Below are 20181 nucleotides of genomic sequence, written 5' to 3'. Positions count from 1 at the left end.
TCGTTTTCCGATAGGTACATGACAATGTCTCACAGCGATTCGAGTTTTAGATCTTGGTTCCGGTGTTGATTGTTTTGCTTATTGACCAGGTTTTTCATTTTAGTAATTATCTCATACCCATAAGAAAAAAAACCCGTGCGCGAACATCAAATGTCAACCGCCGTTAGCATATAAGATAAAAATCACCCTTCATCCATAATTAAAACAACCATCTTTCATCGATAGTCAGTGCCGGCGTTAGGGGGGGGCGCGATGGGGCGACGGCCCAGGGCGCCAAATTTTGGGGGGCGATTGGTGGAGGTGGGATACTTCCCCCACCCCCCACCCCCCACGAAACTGGAACGCGTGGTGGATGGTGGGCATTGCTAAATGTTCGAGAGTGGGGCGCGAGGCACGTTCACATTGGTTCAGAAAAAAATTAACTCTCGATTTTGATTTCCTTAAGTGGGCGCCAAAATATTCTTGCCCAGGGTGTCAGTCCCTCTAACGCCGGCACTGTCGATAGTTAAAACAGTCATCTTTCATCAGTAATAAATAGTCAGCGAGTTATATGAACTGAAAAGTTTCGAACAAACTGCGAATATACGCGAGTCCAAATTGATTGGGAAAAATAATTTACCATAATTAATATGTGAAAAAAAGTCATTCGCAATTTTTCGAAGAACGTAAGATCGATCTTGCAAGTATTCTCCGTGGATTAGGCCTACTGGGGATACCACGTAAAAAAAAAACGCGCCGGATGCTTTACCGCTTGCGGTGGTGTGGAAACGAGCACAGTAAGAAATCAACTCCCATCTTCATTTTTACATCTGTATTGTAGAAAATTATGCTTATTGGCCTCCGAGATTGCAGCGCTTTGGTCTTTGGTGCACAAACTAAGAAACAGGCTTCAAAACGGTTACGCGGCGTTCTGTAGTACCAAGGATATGAAGAGTTTAGTATCTAATAATTTAGTATCTTAGCGGTAGCGCAGCCGGCCCTTCATATTCATTGAACACAAATGTGTTTCGAAGCGAATATGTTGAATATCTAGTTCGTGAATAAAATATCGGAATTATCCTAGTTCATATTAAGTATAATGGCACTCAGAATATTGAGAAAGGTATGATTTTGAAACCCAGCCAACACTTCATATGAACCTCCGTAACCAGGAGGTAAAATATAACCTAACACCAAATTCTGTTGTCAAATTTACCCCATTCATTTTTAATTCTATTTTAAGGTAGTGAAATCCACTCTACGACCGCAGGTCGGGTCCTCGTTTTGCCGTTCTTATTCCTTGTATGAACCAGACTATTTGGAGGTCAGTTTCTATTTTCACATTAACACGATGTTTAGTCGATCGAAGTAGACAATGTTTCCTGCGAGATGGCTTGCAGAAAACTTATTGTGACTTTTTCCATGAATATGTAGAGTTATCTGAGTTTTACCTCTCGAAAAGCTATATTCAGTTCCCTTGAACAGCTTTTAGAATTATGACACATTAGCTATACAGGACTTCATTAAACTGATTTGTAATGCATCAAATCGTATCTGCTAATAGTACTATTTTTTTAACCTATCTTAAGCTGAGCTATTTTGAATCATGTTTATTTGACCAGATTGTAACTTCATCGGCAGTGCCTTGAAACATAATGGGATAATCTTGTCCTGTACGTCATAAACATGTCTCTTAGCTCGTCATTGTCGGTAGTGACATCAATGAGAATACTGAATCAGTGATATTGTGATTTTCAGTAGGAAATTTATTTCAGGTAGGAAAATCCAAGATACCCATGCATGATGTCTTGAATATTCAACTTACAGCATACAACTTTTGTACTCTGGAAAGCTATCATCACTTTCTTGATAATTTAATTCAAGATATGGGTATAGAAGTTGAGACTAGGTTAGTATTATCTTTATTGAACATTCCTTATTATTATCATAATTTACTGCAAGAAGGAAGCCTATTGCGATGAATTTGAAATAATCTTGCAGCTGATGAATGATTTATAATTTACCCAAACAGATAAAAAATTGAAAGGAGCATAATTTTCATACTTGCGACGTGGATAAATTAGCAATACGTATAATTGTATAATACTTGATTGAAGATTGTTAATGGGTGTAAAAAAAATTTCAGCTGGGCCCTACCACCAAAACATGAGATTATACAAAAGTTCAAGCCGAGGAGTACTGTGATTGATTCTGAATATAAATTGAAGACATATTTCAGAAGTATACAAGTGGTTCAACCACCTTCGACTCTGTACCCTATTCTTCTTCGAATGATAGACGCAAGCCTTCCAGAAGGGGTAACAGTTAATGTAGTAAAACATGAACCAGAGCACGAAGAAATTAGACATGTTCCGAATAAAGACCTTATGGAACTCAAGGAACAGCTAGATATGGTTGGCAAAACCACGGGAAAAAAGAAAAAAGGTTTTTAAAATATATCTAAAAGCTTATTGTGTACAAAATATTAGTATTATATTATACTCATCGTTAAATAAAAGCTAGAGAAATAATTTACGTTATACGGAATTACTTTTCTCACAGCCCTTTTCGGGCACTTTTTGTACGAAATATCTCGAACTGAATAGATCTATTAAAAATATGTTTATTTGCGATCAATAAAAATACAAAATATACGGGCACATACCAATAACATAATAATACAGCTTCACTGGCAGTTAGCGGTCATTACAGTCATATAATTACATTCAAATCCTAATCTGTATTGGTAATACTATTTAAAAATATGAATTCATGATATGTGTATTAAAACGTGAAATGAAACCACGTTATATTTATACTAGTACGTGACAATGAAACAACCTAATGCGCTATTTTAATGATCATCAAGCCTCAACGTTTTTGTATTAAATTTAAACAGTTCTTTATTACAATATTAAAATTGAATATGTGTAAGTGTTTATCGCATCAAATTTTACAAAAGTCCAAAATGAACAATCTTGATCTTTGCTGATTCGTCTGGTTGTTTACTATGTGGTTCCTTCGTACTGTCAGTTTCACAGTCTTCTGTAATATTACAAAATAGAGATACACTTTTAAAAATCGTTTTAACAAAGTAGACTTTAATGTGAAAATTTCATCCCATGTTTATGATCAATTCTAATTTGATATTGCCGAAAAAATGACAGCCTATCCTTCCATCAATGGAGATTGAAACAAACTGGAGAGTACAAAATGATCCAAAACAAAATTTACCCCCAACATTTTTAGAAATTGCTTACACTTTGTTGCATGTAATTACGTGGTTAATTTTTTTCTGCAATATTTATCCTCCATACAATTCCTTGAAAATTTTACTCAAAATATCACTTAGTCAATTTTGTGCAATGTTCTTGAAAACGTGCAAATGAAGGATAGAAATTATGAAATAACAAGTAATTTTTCTCCTGTTATTCAGTTTTCAAAATCACAAACTTATAACGAGGCCAAGTACACAAATCATGACGACTTTGTTCTCTTTTAACTCACTTGACAATGGTTGAAAATCTTTGAGATAGTCTTCATTTCCAAGACACAGTGGAAGGCTTTCGGCTAACTCTCGCTTAGGATCCATAGGATGCAACTGAGTTACCGACCGCTTTTGTACAGGTCTATATGGTTGCCCCTGAAATTCAATATTCATCAATGAAACATTTTAGGGATGGCTCAAATTTTGCACATCTTTTATACAAGTATTATAGATAATTCAGTATTATTTTTTAAATTCAGACTATAAAATGTTTAAATGAATTATCTCACCGATCCAGGCACCAAAATGTGTGTCACAGTGTCAGAAAATTTAACTTTTGGCTTTTCACTTGACGTTAAAGTTTCAACAGCAGGAGGGATTTGGGTGTTGGACTTGGGTTTAGAGAATGAAGAATTGATAATAGGTTGTGGTGATATATTGGAAGAAAATTTCTGCTCTTTGTTTATGTTCAAGTTGGCACAATTTTGCAAAAAACTGTGTTTCAAATGCCTACTTTCTCTTAACTTCGTTTGCAGTTGTGAATTCGATCTTAAATGATTTATCGGAGCATGAGAATCTAAATTGTCACAGCTACCATAGAACGGAACGAAATCAAGGTCATAATTAACTCTGTAAGTTTTGGTTGATTGAAACTTGTTATTTCTTTTATGATGATTTTGTAGAATTGTAGATACAGAATTTTGCCTGTGTAAAACTTTTGCAGTTGAGTTAAGTAACCTGGATTGAAATCGTTGAACAGGTTCGTCTATATTAGCTAATCCCAACGTACTATGCGACAATTGGTAACTTTTGTTTGGCAAGCTGTGTACATAATTGTAGGAATTTTTTATTGAAGGAGGAGGTGGTACTGGCATTGGACAATGTTTTTTGATTGACTTGATTGGTGAATGATTGTGAATCGGATTATCCACAGGGTTAATTGAAGTTGGTGCAAAAGTGTCTTTACCAGTGTTACCAAAATCTGATGTCAGTTCTTTATCAAAGTTACTAAATGATGTTGACATAAGGCTACCGTTTGGATCAAAAAATGGTGTAGTTGACAATTTATCAGTACTAATTGAATCATTGAATAGCATTGATACCAATGTATTTGACGGAGAAGCGTTGACTCCCGGTGGTTTCATACCATATAATATTGGTGGTATATTCATACTATATTTACTTGTTGAATTGAATCCATTATACAGATCACCATATGATTTGCTCATTGAATTACTAGTCAGATTGCTAAATGGTGTTGAGATATGAGGGGATTCTATATTACTAAATGAAGATGATTTATTGGAAGTATTATCAAATAATTCTGAGTCGTAGGTAGGATTATTGAATAAAGTTGTCGTCAAGTTTTTCGTATCTTGCAATATTGTTGAAATTTTCGCATTGCTTGAAACATTATTAAACGTTGGTGAAGATATGGTATTTGACTTGTTATCAAATGATTTATCGTTTATGGTATTGCTGGAGTGATTGAAAATTGGTGATATAGAATTGTTACTGAAAGACGTTGACATTAAGTCACCTATTACATCATTAAATAAAGGCAAATTTCTGGCAGAATTGTTAGTAGACATTGCGCACAAATTGGGATTGCTATAAGGAGAAGTTAGTGGATCACTGTTTCGACTGACATTAGTTGGGGAATTATCGCAAGGCTCTGAAGTGAGATGATTGACACTGGGAACATTGAATGCAGTTGACATTAAATTTTTGTCACTATTCAAAGAGTTTATGGTAGGACTTTCAACCGCGTTGAATGAAGTTGATATTAGGCTCTTTCTATTATAGTGATGGGGATGTAAGACAGGTAAAGGTGGGATATTACTGTCAACACTTCTGACATTATTCCGTTTCAGGGGCACAGTTGAACTGAGTTTTTCCCTCCTTGGTGAATCTTCAGTTTCACTTTCTTCACTGTAAGATTCGCTTTCTGCTTGACTCTCCGAACTTGAACAAAGCGAACAGGATCGCCGAGAGCATGTTGAATCTATAGATAATCAAAAGTTTCATATTTTCAGCGATTAGGTTGTATGCAACTTTTTTGTCATTACTTATGAAGCTTGTACTATGCTCTACGTATCTTCACTTTTCATGCCACAAAACTCTTGTCTGCATTTGTGATAGAACCAAATCAACAAGCAACTTGAATGAATTCATGCAAGTACTTACGTGTGCTACTACAACTATTCGATCGAACAAGGATAGTTTCAGCTTTTCCTTTCGCTGCAGTTGCCATCTCTGTATCGTTTGTTATCAAGGCATAAAAATGTATATCCATAAAGAGATCATGATCATTCAAATCTATGGCAAGTCTGAAAGCTTTCTCGAACAGACGATGCCTGTTACGACATATAGATTTTGTTAATTCTAAGCTTTTGAATTATGTAACTTAGCAAATTATTTTATTGCCCCGGGTGCAAATTTATATCTACCTCAACAAATGATGAAAAAATCTCCTTGTCAAATCTCTTACTTCTTCTCCATATTCTTCTTGAACTGTCTGGCTTATCGGTGTAATAGGTACATGAAAACTGCCCAGAGCAGTTTGTATGAGCCCTTGAAAATTATCGAAGCATAAACATATATTTTGATGCAATATTTTCTCATGTCTGAAAGTTTGATGCAAAGACAAAAATTGGAGAGTTTATTTCCTGAATGATACTCGGCTTCAACTGTACTAAATCTATCGTTTTATCAATACTATACATCTCAACCTTGGAAGTCCATACATTAGTTCATATGAAATGTGAAGTATTTTATAATTTAAAAAAATTTTGTAACGAGGTTTACCTTCTCTTTCTGGCGTGAGTGTTGACTTGAAGAGGTAATTCAATATTTGATTCAGGGAATGCATACACACTTCAGGATAAGTGTCCCAATTCATAGCCAAAAGCAGTGATATTGCACGTTCGACCTGTGAGAGATTCAAGTGCCTTCGAACTAGTATGTCGCCAGACAAATTACTTCCTTCTATGAATTTAATTATTCCCAATGGCCCTCTGAGGAAAAGCAAAAAGTACAGCTACATATTACTTGAGAATTGTAATAGTTAAATGCAGCTACTTTGATTTTAACGACAAACCTTTCAAATAGTAGTAAAAACAGGGAATCCCCATTACCGTACGATTCTGGACAGTCGTGAGAAGTTATTCCTTTGCTCCATTCCATTCGCAATAAGGCTGGTTGATTTCTACTTCAATTGAAAGGTAACTCTTTGCAGCTTATAGTAAAACGCATTATAATCCTAACATATGCCCTTGGCAATTTTATAATTAAACAAGTAAGATGTGATCGTTGGTTGATTGCTTAGTGCAGTATATAATTAAACGTATCATAATAATACCTTGACCATGCCTTTGGATGCAGCAAATAAAATGTATTTTATAGTGATGTGAACAGAAAATCTTCGCATTTAAATAAAATGCATGTGATTGTTTGCAATTTTACATTAGAAATTTTAGTGCTTTTGATTTCAGTTAATGAAGGTGCTTGTGTTATTGTCTCAAAATGAGAGTAATTAAAAATATCCTCCAATGTTTACAAATAGTAAAATAATGTATTCATAAATGAACACTTTTATCAATTAGTAGGTCATATAGGTGTATATATATATATATATATATGTATTGCAGAAATACCTAAAATACGACGAAAGATCCAAAATATTAGCAGGTGTTGTATCTTCATTGAGTATTTGGCTCCGTAAACATGTTAACGATATATCATAATGTTGAAATTGACCCCGTTCATTGCTAATGGTAAATGCCATTCCGTCGCTATGCCACGACGCCAAAGTCGGTATCTGTCACAAGAAAATGTATGCCACAGTGAAGTTTAATACATACCGTTTATTAAGCTATTCTGATGATGAAAATAAAAAGATTTAGAACATAGATAACTTGAATAAAGTGAACTACAGATGTGGCAACTCACAAAAGCAGCTTTCACAGTATTATTCGTTCCTCGAGCTTGATCATGTAATGTCACAGAGCCATCGATACAACACAACAACAACATGTCATGATTAGGTGAAAATTTGATACAACTGGTATGCGTTGGCAAAGGAACAGAGGTTACAGCTATTCTTTGCAATTTACCCTGTTGAGATACTTCGTAAACTCTCCACTCAATGGTTACTTCACCCTAAACATAATACCTTGTGTTAAAAATTATCATTAAAGAGTCAGCACTAGTCATGATTTCAGTGACTTGTAATAACAATAATTTTGCATACACGATAGAATAAAAAATCGCGTATGTTAGGAGTTGGAATTAATTATTCACCTTTCTAGACACCTTCTGTTCTACAGAATGTATCATATTCTCATGATATGTACTAAATGTTACACATAGCGGATCAAATTCTGTTCGCAGAAAGCACAAAAGCTCTATCTTTATTCTGAAAAACATATTGAAATCAATTTCTTTGGTATATAAGGCATGTGATACATGTTAAAATTCGTTTTCAATATCTTGTGATATAAAGTGCACAGATTATTAGCAGTTTGAAACCAACTTAGGCATCTGTAATTGCCATAGCAACAGGGTTGATATGATTTGTAATCAAGTAGCCGGCTTGGGGTAATATACGAAAATAATGTTCTGAAAAACTTGGTTTTCTAAATTTCAAGTAATTAAAGTCACTCAAAGCCATGTCACAGCATTGGCATGGACACTGGACAAATGAAGCTTTCAAACCAGTGAGGTTGCGAAATTGGGAAGTGCCAAACTGGCACCCCTGTTGGCCTGATCAGCATTGCAAGGTAACTCAATTCATGGCTGATGACCAAGGACGAATTTTAGTTGGCCAGAAAAAATCCACTCAATCTCCATGGGGCAATTTCAAGGTATTCTTTGTGTAGCTGACCATAATAGATTTAGCAATAATTAAAAACCTTTAGTGGGAACTACGAACGCATTGTTCAATATGCTTCTGAATGATGACATGACAAATAATCGTACGCATAGGGGACTTGGGAATTACCAGCAAAACTCAGCAGGCAAAAGGCCTACGAACTCTCAGCACCTCCACAGCATAAAATATATGCATGGGAACAACACAAAAAAGCTAACAAACAAGTTTGTGCTGCAAGAAATATGAACAAATCATCAAACGGCACAAAAATCAACATTTCAACACCTAGTCTACCAATGAGTACAGGTGATACTGAATTTTCTCAAGAGGCAGAACCTGAACCACAATCACCTCAACCACATGTTGTGGACACAATCCCAAAAACTCCATGCCCAATTCACAACACTTGTCAAATTTAAATGAATTCATGCAAGATATCATTACTTAGTATTGGGGCCAAGATCAACATGGTATGTGATTTGCATGAGTATTCTATATATTTTATTACAAGTTGCAAAGCAAATAAATGTATATAATGTGAATTCGGTGTATTTAGATAGTGAATTTTTTTTTCCATTGCATCAAAATTATTTTTATTTTTCAAGTTCATGATTTGCTATAATTAATATTTCACAATACATCTGGAATATTTTGATGCCCTGCAACATGCACAGTATTGTACAGTGGTATACTTTATGAACTGGGTTCTCTTCAATTTGATGTTCCATTAAAATGGTATTATTCTCTTTAATATCTTAATACTACTCACGTGAAAGTAAGAATAACAAATCAGGGAAACTATTACTTATACCTATTTCTGTTGGTTTCTTGATTTTTTAGCTGCAAAATATTTCATATTTACTCAACTTTTGCTCCTAACAATTAGAAACAAGATATCAGTTCTGAACAATCATCAGTTGACTTTTGACGATTGATTTATTTTGAATGTAATTCATTTCAAGAAGCAATATTTTATGAATTGTTCATACATTTTGGTGGCATCTTTAGAAATTCCATACATTGAGCGACGAGTGAAATTACATTTTGATATCCAGATGCAGCCTTGGGTCAATCAAGTTTTCGAAGATATACTTTGTACAGTATACTTTCCAAGGTACAAAGTAATGTACGATAAAAAGTATTATTATATTCTGTTCTATTTTGTTCCTACTTTCTTACTATTATATGTTATCACGATTTTTTGCAAGGCTGTGTCAAACGTTGCTATTACTGCTAATCTAATGAAATGTATACATACCCTATGAGACGATAAAGGTGAACATTAGCTCGATCATGTTCTTTTACTACAGGACTCCAAGGAAACACTTCATTTACGGTCGATTTCCACCATACTACAATCTGTACATGTTCAAATGGTATTTAGGGAAATTGATATCTTTTTTTATTTCGCACGAAATTGTAATACCTCAACTATAAAAAAATTTATTCTTACCAAATCTCCAGTCTTATTAAATTGAATTTTTTTATCTAATCTGCGGCCACTTGGGCCAGACAAATCAAACAATACCAACTTAGGATCTAGTCTACTCATTTTCTCAAACATATGCCTTTTGGGCTTTGTAAAGTGTACCAAAGTCACTTGATTGTCATTGTACGTGCACATCAGATGACTTTTTGTAATTATCACTAGAAATAAAAGTTTTAATTAGAACATGAAGCCCGTAAAGTTTCGTAAAGTTCTACAATTCTCACCATCTGACATGTGATCCAAAACTTTTCCGACAAGGTATTTATCGAATATCATTTTTTGGATATCCCCTGTGGAAAGATTGATTTGTATGTGAATCAGTAATCCGGAGCTCAGGAGTAATTGTACCACGCAATGATCACACCACTGGCAATATACCACAGAGTGATCTTTCAATTGTTCCTACAAAAAGATAATGTGTATATTTGTACAGATACAATCATGAAAAATTTTCGAAGGGTGAATGATCATTTACCAACCTCTAGATACTTGATCGAATCCTTCAGCTTATTCGCTTTCTTATTTTGTGGAACGCAAACCATTCCACGTTTCTTGCCATAGGATCTTTTGCCTTCGGCATATAAATTCTCCGTACGTTTATCATGATATCTATAATAACATTACAGGATGCAAATGGAATAATCTTCGATAAACATTTATAGAATCCCAGTCGTTTAAGGATTCTTATAAACAAATTTCAACGTATTAAATTAGAAAAAAATAGGTAAAGAACAGAATCACAAAGGCTACGTAAAAGCCTTACCGAAATGCACCAAAGTCAGTATCCTTGATGTTAACGACGTCTTCAAACGTCCAAAAGTTAGTTTCACCTAACAAAATAGTCATGACGAAGAATAATTTGATCCTACAAGTTGAAAATAAAATTTTCACATTATGGTGACAAATAAGTTGTCACAATTTTTGGAGGTTATGCTTTACTAGATCAGCTTTTCTCAAAATCAGAAACTCCATACCTCAATACTTAAAGCATGGAATTCTTTAAGTCTCAAGTCAGAGAGTACGCAATTTTAACTCATACATGATAGACTACGCCCATGTCGATCTGAATCCGCACTTCAAAAATTCCTATATATATTCGTTGATTGTAAGGCCGTGTTCGTAAATTGACTGACAGTACTGAAAATTCCCTAGGACAGAGTCAGAGCTATCCATGAACTTGGAAGCGCAAAAGAGATAAAAGATTGCTGACAGTACTGTCAGTCAATTTTCGAACACGGCCTAGATTGACAACGAGAGTCGGTTCGGAGCAACTAAGCGAGGGACAGTGCCGACAGTCAAGAGTTTCGGTACAGATATTTCCTGCCCTTACCGACTCAAACTGAGGTTGGACTCATCCACTTTGGTTGATGATAACTTGATTCTAACCAGGCTCTGACTCGGCTGACTCGGCTCTGACTCGGCCCCAGCCCGACTCTAATCCTCGCTGTAAGCGTACTCATGGGTACTGGAAATCACATATGTTAACGTTGATCAATTTTAAGAACTGTGAAGACATGTCAATCGAAAATATATGTGCATCATAGAATGCATGGCGTAACTGTTTTTACTGCAGCGTATCGAGAAAAAATTTGATTTCAAATACATAATAATAAAGTGAGTATTTATCACAATATCGTGTTCACGTCACAGTTCACAATCTCGGGGTACTTAATGATGCTTTGACAGTCATTTGTCGAAGAATATCAATGCAGCCCGTAATAGGTAATTGATCCTTTATTTTCAGAATTCTTCAGATGCCTTCGAGGTTAGTGTTATCTAAAATGTTTACAGAATTGCGGAAATTCCGTATTTGTGACTGGCGATTTGACGTATCTGGTCTCTGGAAATAAGTCATAGGTATTACAGGATTTCCATGTCATAAAGCCATTCGGAAGTATTGATATATTCTCGATTTATTGAATACGAAGCACTTTGACATTAGTTAAAATAAAAGGCTTCTCACGATAAACAAATCACCTGATCAACTTGAAATTGCATGACACTTTTCGGGTGTATGTTTACAAAATACATATCATAATTTTTTACATCATACAACATCAGTAATCTCATCCATAAGTTCAATGATGTAAAGTTCATTTTGATGGTGCTGACTCGAAAACTGGGTTAGACTGTTGTGTACAACGTATGAATGTCGTCTGTCGGTAGAGTTCTTGAAGTCGTTTTGCTCCCACATACGTGCACGCTGAACGCAGGCCACCCAACATATCTAATATCGTTGCTTCGACGTCGCCTTTGTATGGAATTTCGACTTCTTTCCCTTCAGCGGCCCTGCATTAAATAATACACAAGTTTTACAGTCGAAAAATCATCGTTAATGTTGAAGTTGTAATTTTGAAAATGAAGGTTGTTTTGAGCCAAAGAAAAAAAATGACGAATATTAATCGACATGTATCTAACTCGGAAATCGACAATTTTTAATTTTACTATCATCATCTTATCGCTACTTTCTCCATATAACTTGCTACAGATTTACGCGCGTTGTTGTCACAGCGGATGTATGTACCTGTATTCTGCAACTCCACCATAGTGCTTTTCCATTGCGGCTCTGGAACACAATCCATAAAATTGAGAGTAAAGTTTTCCATCTCTTTTTATAATTTTCCCACCGCTCTGATCGTGACCCGCTAACATTCCTCCGATCATAACGAAGTCAGCACCGGCTCCGAACGCCTTGGCCAAATCTCCAACGTTGATGCAACCTCCGTCCTGTACCAAAATTTACCAATTCTCACATCATTGTGCACATTAGAAATCAGTTGGAAGCGTTTCTGGTGGCTGACAATGAGATATGATTGTTAATATTCGGAATACTCACGGCAATGATGTGCCCGCCTACACCATGTGCGGCATGCGCGCATTCAAGCACAGCGCTCAATTGAGGATAGCCGACACCGGTTTTCAAGCGAGTGGTACACACAGAGCCCCCGCCAATGCCTACTTTGACGATATCAGCGCCGGTCAATATTATCTCTTCGACCATCTCTGGGATAGCCACGTCTCCAGCCTATTAATCAGATTTGGATTAACTTCAAACGTTTCATTGATCGGAACTTTGGTTTTCTGCAGGTTCTTTACTAGCACGACGCGGGGTTGATCGCTGCTGTAATCTTATTTATACACGCCCCGAAAACTTTGCTGTCACTTATAATCTTTGCAATTCCTCGTAATATTTTGTATTCTTCGTGTTATTTTTGTAATTCTTGTAATCACCGTGCGATCGCTTTGCAATTTACATAATATTATTGTAAAGCTGGCAATCATTTTGTAACTTCTGTAATCTTTGCAATCACTTTTGGTATTTATGATCAATTTCTAAGCTTTGCAATCTTTGGGATTTCATTGATGACGAGTAATCTCTATAATCAACAAAAATCTTTGTGATCGTAATTAGTGTACAGCATTTTCATACGGCGCTCAACCCCTCGAAAAATGATAACATTTCTGTTCTAGAATTTATTACGTTGGTACATGACTCTTGATATGCGATATTGACGCCCTTTTAAGTATAGTTTTTTTCAATGTATAGAAACTCACTACAATTGTGTGGTTTGGGTAGGCGGACCGAACTTGTTTGATGGATTCGAGGAAGACCTGAATATGCGCGTTCGCAATATCCAGAGAAATGATCGAAAGTTCTGGAATGGCATCAATAATATCTGAGAGTAGTTTCAAGTCACTGGGACTTATTCCAACGGATACAGAAACATTGTGAAGACATTCAGGACTTGAAGCTGCAAAGGCCTTCCATTCCTCCAAGGTATTGTATTTATGAACCGCTGTAAAGAGTCCATGCTGAAAGCATATAATTATCACACTTTTAATTATTGTAAATATAACCACGGAAAGCAATTTTTTTCTACGGTCTCGAAAACCAAAAGAATACCCTGCGGAATAACTGTACGGGTAAAGTCAAATCCTCGACCCAAGACAACAATACTTGAACATCGTTATCAAACTCCATTGAAGCCCAACTGGGATAGCAATGGCAACGACAACATTCACACAACACTAGTTCGAAATAAATAGGGAAACTGAAAATCACAAAAACACACACCAAACATGGAAAACAAACGAAAGAACAGACTACTCTTAGAAATGGAAAAGACGACGATGTACCCTTCGAAAGTCAATAACACCGTGGCTGCTACAGGCAAGCAGAACCCTGTACGAAGGCTTGGCAAATTGAAGACATTTGGTATATAAATTACCAAACAGTAGAGAGTTAACAGAGAACAACGAGAACAGGAAGAAAAGAGAAAAAAATCTAGTTGTTAAAATACAGTAAATGTTACCTACAATCAGAATGTGATGCACCCTACGCACCGCACTTGGACACAACACAATTGAGCATATAAATACCCTAAAATCCTGCGCACGAGTTCGGACTCATGCAGGGACAATTTGCACTGAAATGCAAATATATCTATACATGCACAATTATCTGAGGGAATAACCGATAAAAGTCTCATACGGATGCTAATTTTTCATTCAAAACCATTTGCCTTGTACTATGTCTTCTGAAACCAAGGGATCCTACAGGGCTTGTATTCAGTCCTAGTATCCGGAAATACGAAGCCTAGACAAGGGAATACAAACATTCAACTCAGTCACAATAATAATTAAAGACGTTGATATGAACGTAGACACACTGCCAATAACAGACACAGAATGAATTAATACACTTGCTCCCGAAACAGGCCACTACAGGACATGCTTGGATCACTCGGAAAAGAAACTTGGAATCAATTAAAATGTATCAAATATAAGGAGAACTGGGTCGATGTGCGAACACCAATTGTAAATGATGTTGACAGAGGCATCTCAGAGGTTCAGAGGCTGTCAGTTGTCTGAAAAACAAATAAATTTTAACAGTTTATATTACGGTGCAGACAATATGCTAGCGATTCCTCAATGTGAACATCATCAATTTCTTTGCAATTAATCACGGTTAACTTTTCCAGCGAACGTATACGGGATACGTCTCTACAGAGATTCTACAGAGAAACAGGATTTTTGAATTCAGTGAAGAGGAAGCATTTTTCTGTGTGCCAAAGTTGAGTTAATCTGCTTCTCAATCAAGCGTATATGCCAATTGTATTTTTATTTCACTCTTATGAAATCCTAAGCGATAATTGAATGAATTCAGTTATACTTTTATTTGCTATGTTACAGATTATACACTTGTAAACAGTTTTTTATCGCAATCTCTCGGATTCTCTATTTATTTATACTTATTATATTTTACTAGACCGGAACTTTATTGGTCAAGTTTCAACTGATTCGGTCAAGTCTTGCTTCGCTCCAATGACCCCTCAACTCTCACCATCGACGTTATCATACCGTTTTAGAGCACGTTTCTAGGCGCCGCCATACAACTTATTCACTCAGGGTCTATACGAACTGAGAAAAAACCGGGAATTTTTCCTACCGGGAAGAATACAGGAATTTTCTGGTACTCCGGGATGATAAGATAAATCTTACGCAATTAGTGCATAATTCATACTTTTTAGGGAAGAATTTTTCTCATGCTGCCTGGTTGACATTATGTAATAATATCGCGTGTCTAATGTTGTAAGAACGTATGCACCAAAAAGGCAAACTTGGTGATAAAAGGGCGTACAATATTCTGCTTTTGCGGCATACGCTGTAAAAGCACTCAAAACGCATGTCTGCATACACTAAAATTAGCCGAAAAAGTGAATAAAGAGGTAAAAGGCCTTATTTGTGGTGCATACGCCCTTTTAGCCCCGATATGTATTCTCATTTTCATTTCTCATTTTTATAAATGATATAAGTTCGTATCCGCCATTTTTGTATTTTTCCGTGAACTGCGCAACAACCATCGAAACATAAAGATCCATCAATTTCGGGAAGGATTTTTAAAATTATATGTTTTCTCGAGAAATAATGTCAGACGTAACGATATAAAGCCGCATGTGAGCACATGCGACCTTACACCATTAGAGAATCTGATTATTTTTCATAAGATTCGCGATGAAAGAGCGTAAGCGACGGTACTTACGACCTTCTGCCCCTAACTGATCCATTTTTTAATTTCAACATTTTGCACCGTATCCTCACGTTTCCGCGTGTATACAAAGGGGAAGAAAATACGCCCTTTTGCCTTTACGTGTGGCAACATGTCGTATAATGGCGCATTCATCCTCATACCATTAGACACGCGGTTTATCTGATGCCCAATAAAGGTTCTAATATATTTTAGGTATTCAAATCGTTAATGCACCCTGAAATCCTAAACATGGCGATGAAATCTCAGACTTCATTGACAGAGTTTCATATTTCGCAAGCTATAAACAATATTCATAAAGACTAAAACACGGTGTTATGAAAATATTTAAAAGGTTTGTCATTTCTTTCATAAACAAAACAACACAAACACGCAAGCTGATACCGGTAATCCGGGTACTTGGGAAGAAAAAAAAAATTTTTCATGGAGGTTTGAATGCCTGATTGTGATAGCGAGAACAGAATTCATGTTACGTAATCAAACAGAGCCACATTCTCAAGCAACATCGCAAAATCTTACCCTGTATACAATATTTGTGCTCAATATTGGTATAAAATTTAATAGTACAGTGTTTCGCTCATCTCTACTTCAAAAGGAGAGCTTATTACATGTATTTATTATTGCTCCAATAGTGTTTACTGGTCAAATGGTCGACTCAAGTGTTCAATTTTGCTCATGTCCACAGAGTTCCGAATTTTATGACATCATCGAACCGCAAAAGTTACGTGATATACTGTAGTTAGTTATTCCGAGAGTGTTATATGACGACGTTGGGTTACTGTGGCGCCTTACTACAAACCCTTAGAATTCAAGCTTACCTTTGAAAGTGCCTTGGCCATCTCGAATGTACCCGTGCTTTCCATGTTTGCTGCCATTATCGGGATACCCTCGTAAATACGTTTAGAGTTTCGGAATTTCATTTCCGCGAAGAGGTCGATCTGGAAATTTATCATTTCACATGTATGCCATTGAAATTTTTGCAAAATTTATAACTAGCGTTGTGTTTTCTGTTTAAGAAAGGCATCTGGGAGGAAAATTTCAACAGTTAATTTCAGATTTGACATGCAACTAACTTTACTGCAAAGATTTGATACTCAGTATATAATGTGTAATGTGTAATGTGTGTATGCGTACATGCGTACATGTGCAAATCCACAAAAGCTTGAACCTCTGGATCTTTGCACATGCGATACACGAGCATGTCTCGAGTTAGTAGATTTTCAAACTGTCAAAGTACACTTACGTCCGCTCTGCTTCGAATAGTGCTTCTTCTCGGGCGAATTAGAACATCTTTATAATCTAATTTGACATCGTTAATTATTTTCGACATTTTTTATAAACTGTACAAGTTTATAAAAATGTTGTACAAGTTCTCGGAGAATTATCGGTGATAAGCGATGTGACGATGTGCCCGCCTTACGAGCTGGGACGTAGCAATTACATATATCAACTTTCCTACAGACCTTATATAGTCTCTATGCGCGCGTGAATTTTGTGTGTGTTTGTGGGAAATAGCGGACGGGGGAATTACGAAAATGTAGTGCTATCATACATTTATCATAACACGAGATTGTCCGTAAATAGAAACGTTTGAAATTTTATTCACGATATCTTGGGTTTTCGCAATGTGTTTAATTTACCAAGTTTCTTTCAAGGGTCCCTCATTGATCAAAAAAACTACATACACAGAACGTTTACGGATTGCCGACGTCGAAGTAGTCAAATCAACCGTCCATCGTTCTAATGCCGAAAATCGTATTGTTTTCCCAGTTTCAATAAATCAGAGTTCATTTTTTTTACGAATGAATTCTGTGCAGATCAACTGAGATGAATTTTGATTAACGTTTGATAATTCCTCAAATAAATTATAAATTCATTACCTGCAAAACATTGAATGAATGGTACTTTCTCTAATTCCGATGCTCCGGCATTTAGACAGTAGGATTAGTGTTTTACTTCAAGATAATGACTAACACATGCAATAATCAAATTACTCAATTCAATCGATGCATCGATTTTCTTCTGCTGTGATTTTATGAAAATGAAAAAGCATATCAATTTTAAAAAAATTTTGAAAGCAAGCGAAGCTTGACCTAATTCACTGGTTTCCGATTGAGCGGAAAAGATTGAGGGAGTTCTAACCATACGAGAATTAACATTCTATTTTGGATAAAATTTGGCAAGTCAATAGATTTATGTCATTCAATTTCCAGATTAAAATTTTGTATGGATTCACGAGATTATTAATGAGATGGAAGCAAACGTATCTTCGCTCATTTTACACGTATTTTTATAGAGGAATGTTTTAATGAGCCCTTAATTAGCCTTCAATTCCGGCCTTGACATATTTTCGAAATTTCTTCCCGTTTCCATTGTTTTTGGCAAAGCGGTGTCAGGTTTATTTCGAGCTGGCATCGTTACAGGTTTTTTGTAAAAACGCAAAGCATTTAATTCGAAAATAGAGCATTTAATTGGCCCTTAATTGTCCTTAATTATTCCATAGGAGAATTATCGTTTTTTGAATGCGGCGGTTCCAGCTTGATGTAGCGATACCTAACTCAGGTAACCTAAGACGCGATTTGTTCATGCGGATTCAAATGTTGAGTGAGATGTGAGAAAGACAATGCGCTTATATTTAACTGCGCTTTCTGGAAATTAAATTTCTCATGATATGTGCTGTTTTCACCATAAAGTATCATTTTTCAACACGAATATAGTAGACATTACTTGTTGCATTACAAATTTTGAGTATTTGGTAGAACATGTTGGGAATAGAAGAGGCAAACTAGTGAGAAAAGATGCTAAACCCACATCGTATTGGCAAACAGCTCCGTGCAAAACTACATTTTCGCCCTGAGAAAGCCGCTTTTATTTTCGAGTACCAACTCACGTCCATTGCCTATTTGAAGGTAATTATTGTGCAAGGAAAATGGCTCCCATATTGTCGTTCCATTGAAAATTCATGTCATTGGAGTTCTGAAAGGATAACGTTAATGGATTAAAATTCTTTTATTTCACAAAAATAAAAATGTATTGATTCCAGTGTAACAAATTTATGATTGCCCAGTGGCAGCAAAAGATGTCCACAACTCTACCATTGTGTCGACCATTTTCCAATCGTTCTCGTTATTCTCGTATTCAGGGGGCCAAAATACAAATGTCGAGATCGAAAGAGATAAAGGAGATCGTCACCATGCGCGGCCCCATAATTATTTAGATCACCACCGGTGTAATTGTAATTGTTTCTTAGAGTTCCCTCGTAATCAAAACTGTACATGTATTACGGTCGTTTGGCGACAGCCAGATGATGCTGTAGTGCCTCGTGCGTGGGACAAATTATTATAATATCGCCGACAAGGTCTGTCAAGTTACGTAAAAGCTGGAAAAATGTAACAGTTTTTAAGATTGACATAGACGCCTGAGCAGAAAATCGTCGTATCTCATAATTTTGTTTAACCGTAGTAACAAAAGTTGGTCTAAAAATATTCTATCTCGGGATTTCATTCGACAGAATCGTATGTCCAGTTCAAATATGAATTACAGAACGTTCTGAGCTTGCAACACTGCGGAGTACAATTATTTTGGCGGTGCTGTTGACTCACTAAATGCGCGGGTTTGTGAAAAACATGTGTCTCATGTCACATGGCAGTTTGATGGGACGCTGGATTCTTCATATACTCGATACTACAAACGTTACATATAACATTTTCAACCATCACTGGCCAACACGATTCTTGCGTCTGAATTGATGCCTAGTTTAATCTTAACAGTCTTAACTCAAAAGTACAGGAAAACGTCATCACTTTCGAAAAACATTGCTTTTATCACATGTGCATGAAAGTGGGGCTTTGCGTAGCAGATTCGGCTCCAAAAATAAAGAAAAAGTGAGGCTAACCCGTTTGTGGTTATTTGCGAAAATTTGCGCGATTCTGCAAAGTGCTGGAAAAAATTCTTTCATGCACTATGCCGACGTAAGTTTGCGGGAGAAATCGATTGGGCGCAGTTCCAATACGCTGCGATCAACGCATCAAAAGTTACAGCCAAAAAACAAAACCTGTGATTATATGAATCCTTACGCAATGTTTTTGATGTGTTCTTATACTGAAAATATTTATCGCTATTCCAGGTACAACCCGAGGTGGTTATCGGTGGTTGTTCGAGGTGGTTGGCGATTGTTGGAGGTGGTCGGAGGTGGACGAGGAGGAGGACGAACTGAACTGAGTCTCAAAGCCCTGTTGACATAAAAGCAGCTATTCGATAGAAATTATAGTTTATAGTTTACACAGCCCATTGCATGATATTTC

General features: G+C 36.2%; 3 protein-coding genes and 1 long non-coding RNA gene across 6 annotated transcripts; 2 read left to right on the top strand and 2 right to left on the bottom strand.

Moving 5' to 3' along the window:
* The first annotated feature begins 947 nt into the window (after positions 1 to 947).
* Positions 948 to 3944, top strand: LOC124177671 (39S ribosomal protein L48, mitochondrial). Its single transcript, XM_046560307.1, has 4 exons — positions 948 to 1102; positions 1223 to 1303; positions 1755 to 1888; positions 2126 to 3944. The coding sequence occupies exons 1-4, from the start codon at positions 1079 to 1081 to the stop codon at positions 2430 to 2432; spliced, it is 546 nt and encodes a 181-aa protein (XP_046416263.1). The 5' UTR covers positions 948 to 1078; the 3' UTR covers positions 2433 to 3944.
* On the bottom strand, positions 2587 to 11067 carry LOC124177669 (WD repeat-containing and planar cell polarity effector protein fritz). Of its 3 annotated transcripts, none has more exons than XM_046560305.1 (16): positions 10803 to 11067; positions 10592 to 10693; positions 10308 to 10437; positions 10053 to 10230; positions 9793 to 9986; positions 9598 to 9698; positions 7769 to 7883; positions 7418 to 7627; positions 7123 to 7286; positions 6567 to 6677; positions 6275 to 6483; positions 5917 to 6040; positions 5654 to 5823; positions 3757 to 5471; positions 3487 to 3622; positions 2587 to 3024 (listed from the first exon to the last, which is right to left on the bottom strand). In XM_046560305.1, the coding sequence occupies exons 2-16, from the start codon at positions 10672 to 10674 to the stop codon at positions 2933 to 2935; spliced, it is 3732 nt and encodes a 1243-aa protein (XP_046416261.1). In that variant the 5' UTR covers positions 10675 to 10693; positions 10803 to 11067; the 3' UTR covers positions 2587 to 2932. The 3 variants fall into 3 exon arrangements, with proteins under 3 accessions (XP_046416261.1, XP_046416259.1, XP_046416260.1); XM_046560303.1 differs by having other exon boundaries at positions 10868 to 11067; XM_046560304.1 differs by having other exon boundaries at positions 6567 to 6674; positions 10868 to 11067.
* Positions 11068 to 11085: 18 nt separating this feature from the next.
* On the top strand, positions 11086 to 20061 carry LOC124177673. Its single transcript, XR_006869650.1, has 4 exons — positions 11086 to 11442; positions 11573 to 11685; positions 13406 to 13606; positions 20004 to 20061. It is a non-coding gene; the product is annotated as an uncharacterized LOC124177673 (long non-coding RNA).
* On the bottom strand, positions 11721 to 17320 carry LOC124177670 (GMP reductase 2-like). The gene is made up of 6 exons (XM_046560306.1): positions 17121 to 17320; positions 16696 to 16815; positions 13384 to 13641; positions 12665 to 12853; positions 12353 to 12555; positions 11721 to 12117 (listed from the first exon to the last, which is right to left on the bottom strand). The coding sequence occupies exons 1-6, from the start codon at positions 17205 to 17207 to the stop codon at positions 11922 to 11924; spliced, it is 1053 nt and encodes a 350-aa protein (XP_046416262.1). The 5' UTR covers positions 17208 to 17320; the 3' UTR covers positions 11721 to 11921.
* Positions 20062 to 20181: the final 120 nt, after the last annotated feature.

This window comes from Neodiprion fabricii, chromosome 3 (assembly GCF_021155785.1).
Source record: "Neodiprion fabricii isolate iyNeoFabr1 chromosome 3, iyNeoFabr1.1, whole genome shotgun sequence".
NCBI classification, from domain to species: domain Eukaryota; kingdom Metazoa; phylum Arthropoda; class Insecta; order Hymenoptera; family Diprionidae; genus Neodiprion; species Neodiprion fabricii.
The sequence above is the reverse complement of the archived record's forward strand: the minus strand, read 5'-3'. Positions and strand labels throughout refer to the sequence as shown.

What these genes read in the sequence shown, in the direction of transcription:
- LOC124177671 (XM_046560307.1), top strand. Translation starts at nt 1,079, where the DNA reads ATGGCACTCAGAATATTGAGAAAG. An exon ending in ATGAACCAGACTATTTGGAG is followed by an intron (nt 1,304 to 1,754) that starts GTCAGTTTCTAT and finishes AATTTATTTCAG; the next exon opens with GTAGGAAAATCCAAGATACC. An exon ending in GGTATAGAAGTTGAGACTAG is followed by an intron (nt 1,889 to 2,125) that starts GTTAGTATTATC and finishes AAAAAATTTCAG; the next exon opens with CTGGGCCCTACCACCAAAAC.
- LOC124177669 (XM_046560303.1), bottom strand. An exon ending in ATTCGATCAAGTATCTAGAG is followed by an intron (nt 10,231 to 10,307) that starts GTTGGTAAATGA and finishes ATCTTTTTGTAG; the next exon opens with GAACAATTGAAAGATCACTC. An exon ending in CACCTTTATCGTCTCATAGG is followed by an intron (nt 7,884 to 9,597) that starts GTATGTATACAT and finishes TATGTTTTTCAG; the next exon opens with AATAAAGATAGAGCTTTTGT.
- LOC124177670 (XM_046560306.1), bottom strand. Translation starts at nt 17,207, where the DNA reads ATGTCGAAAATAATTAACGATGTCAAATTAGATTATAAAGATGTTCTA. An exon ending in ACCCAAACCACACAATTGTA is followed by an intron (nt 12,854 to 13,383) that starts GTGAGTTTCTAT and finishes TCTGATTAATAG; the next exon opens with GCTGGAGACGTGGCTATCCC. An exon ending in GGTGGAGTTGCAGAATACAG is followed by an intron (nt 12,118 to 12,352) that starts GTACATACATCC and finishes TATTTAATGCAG; the next exon opens with GGCCGCTGAAGGGAAAGAAG.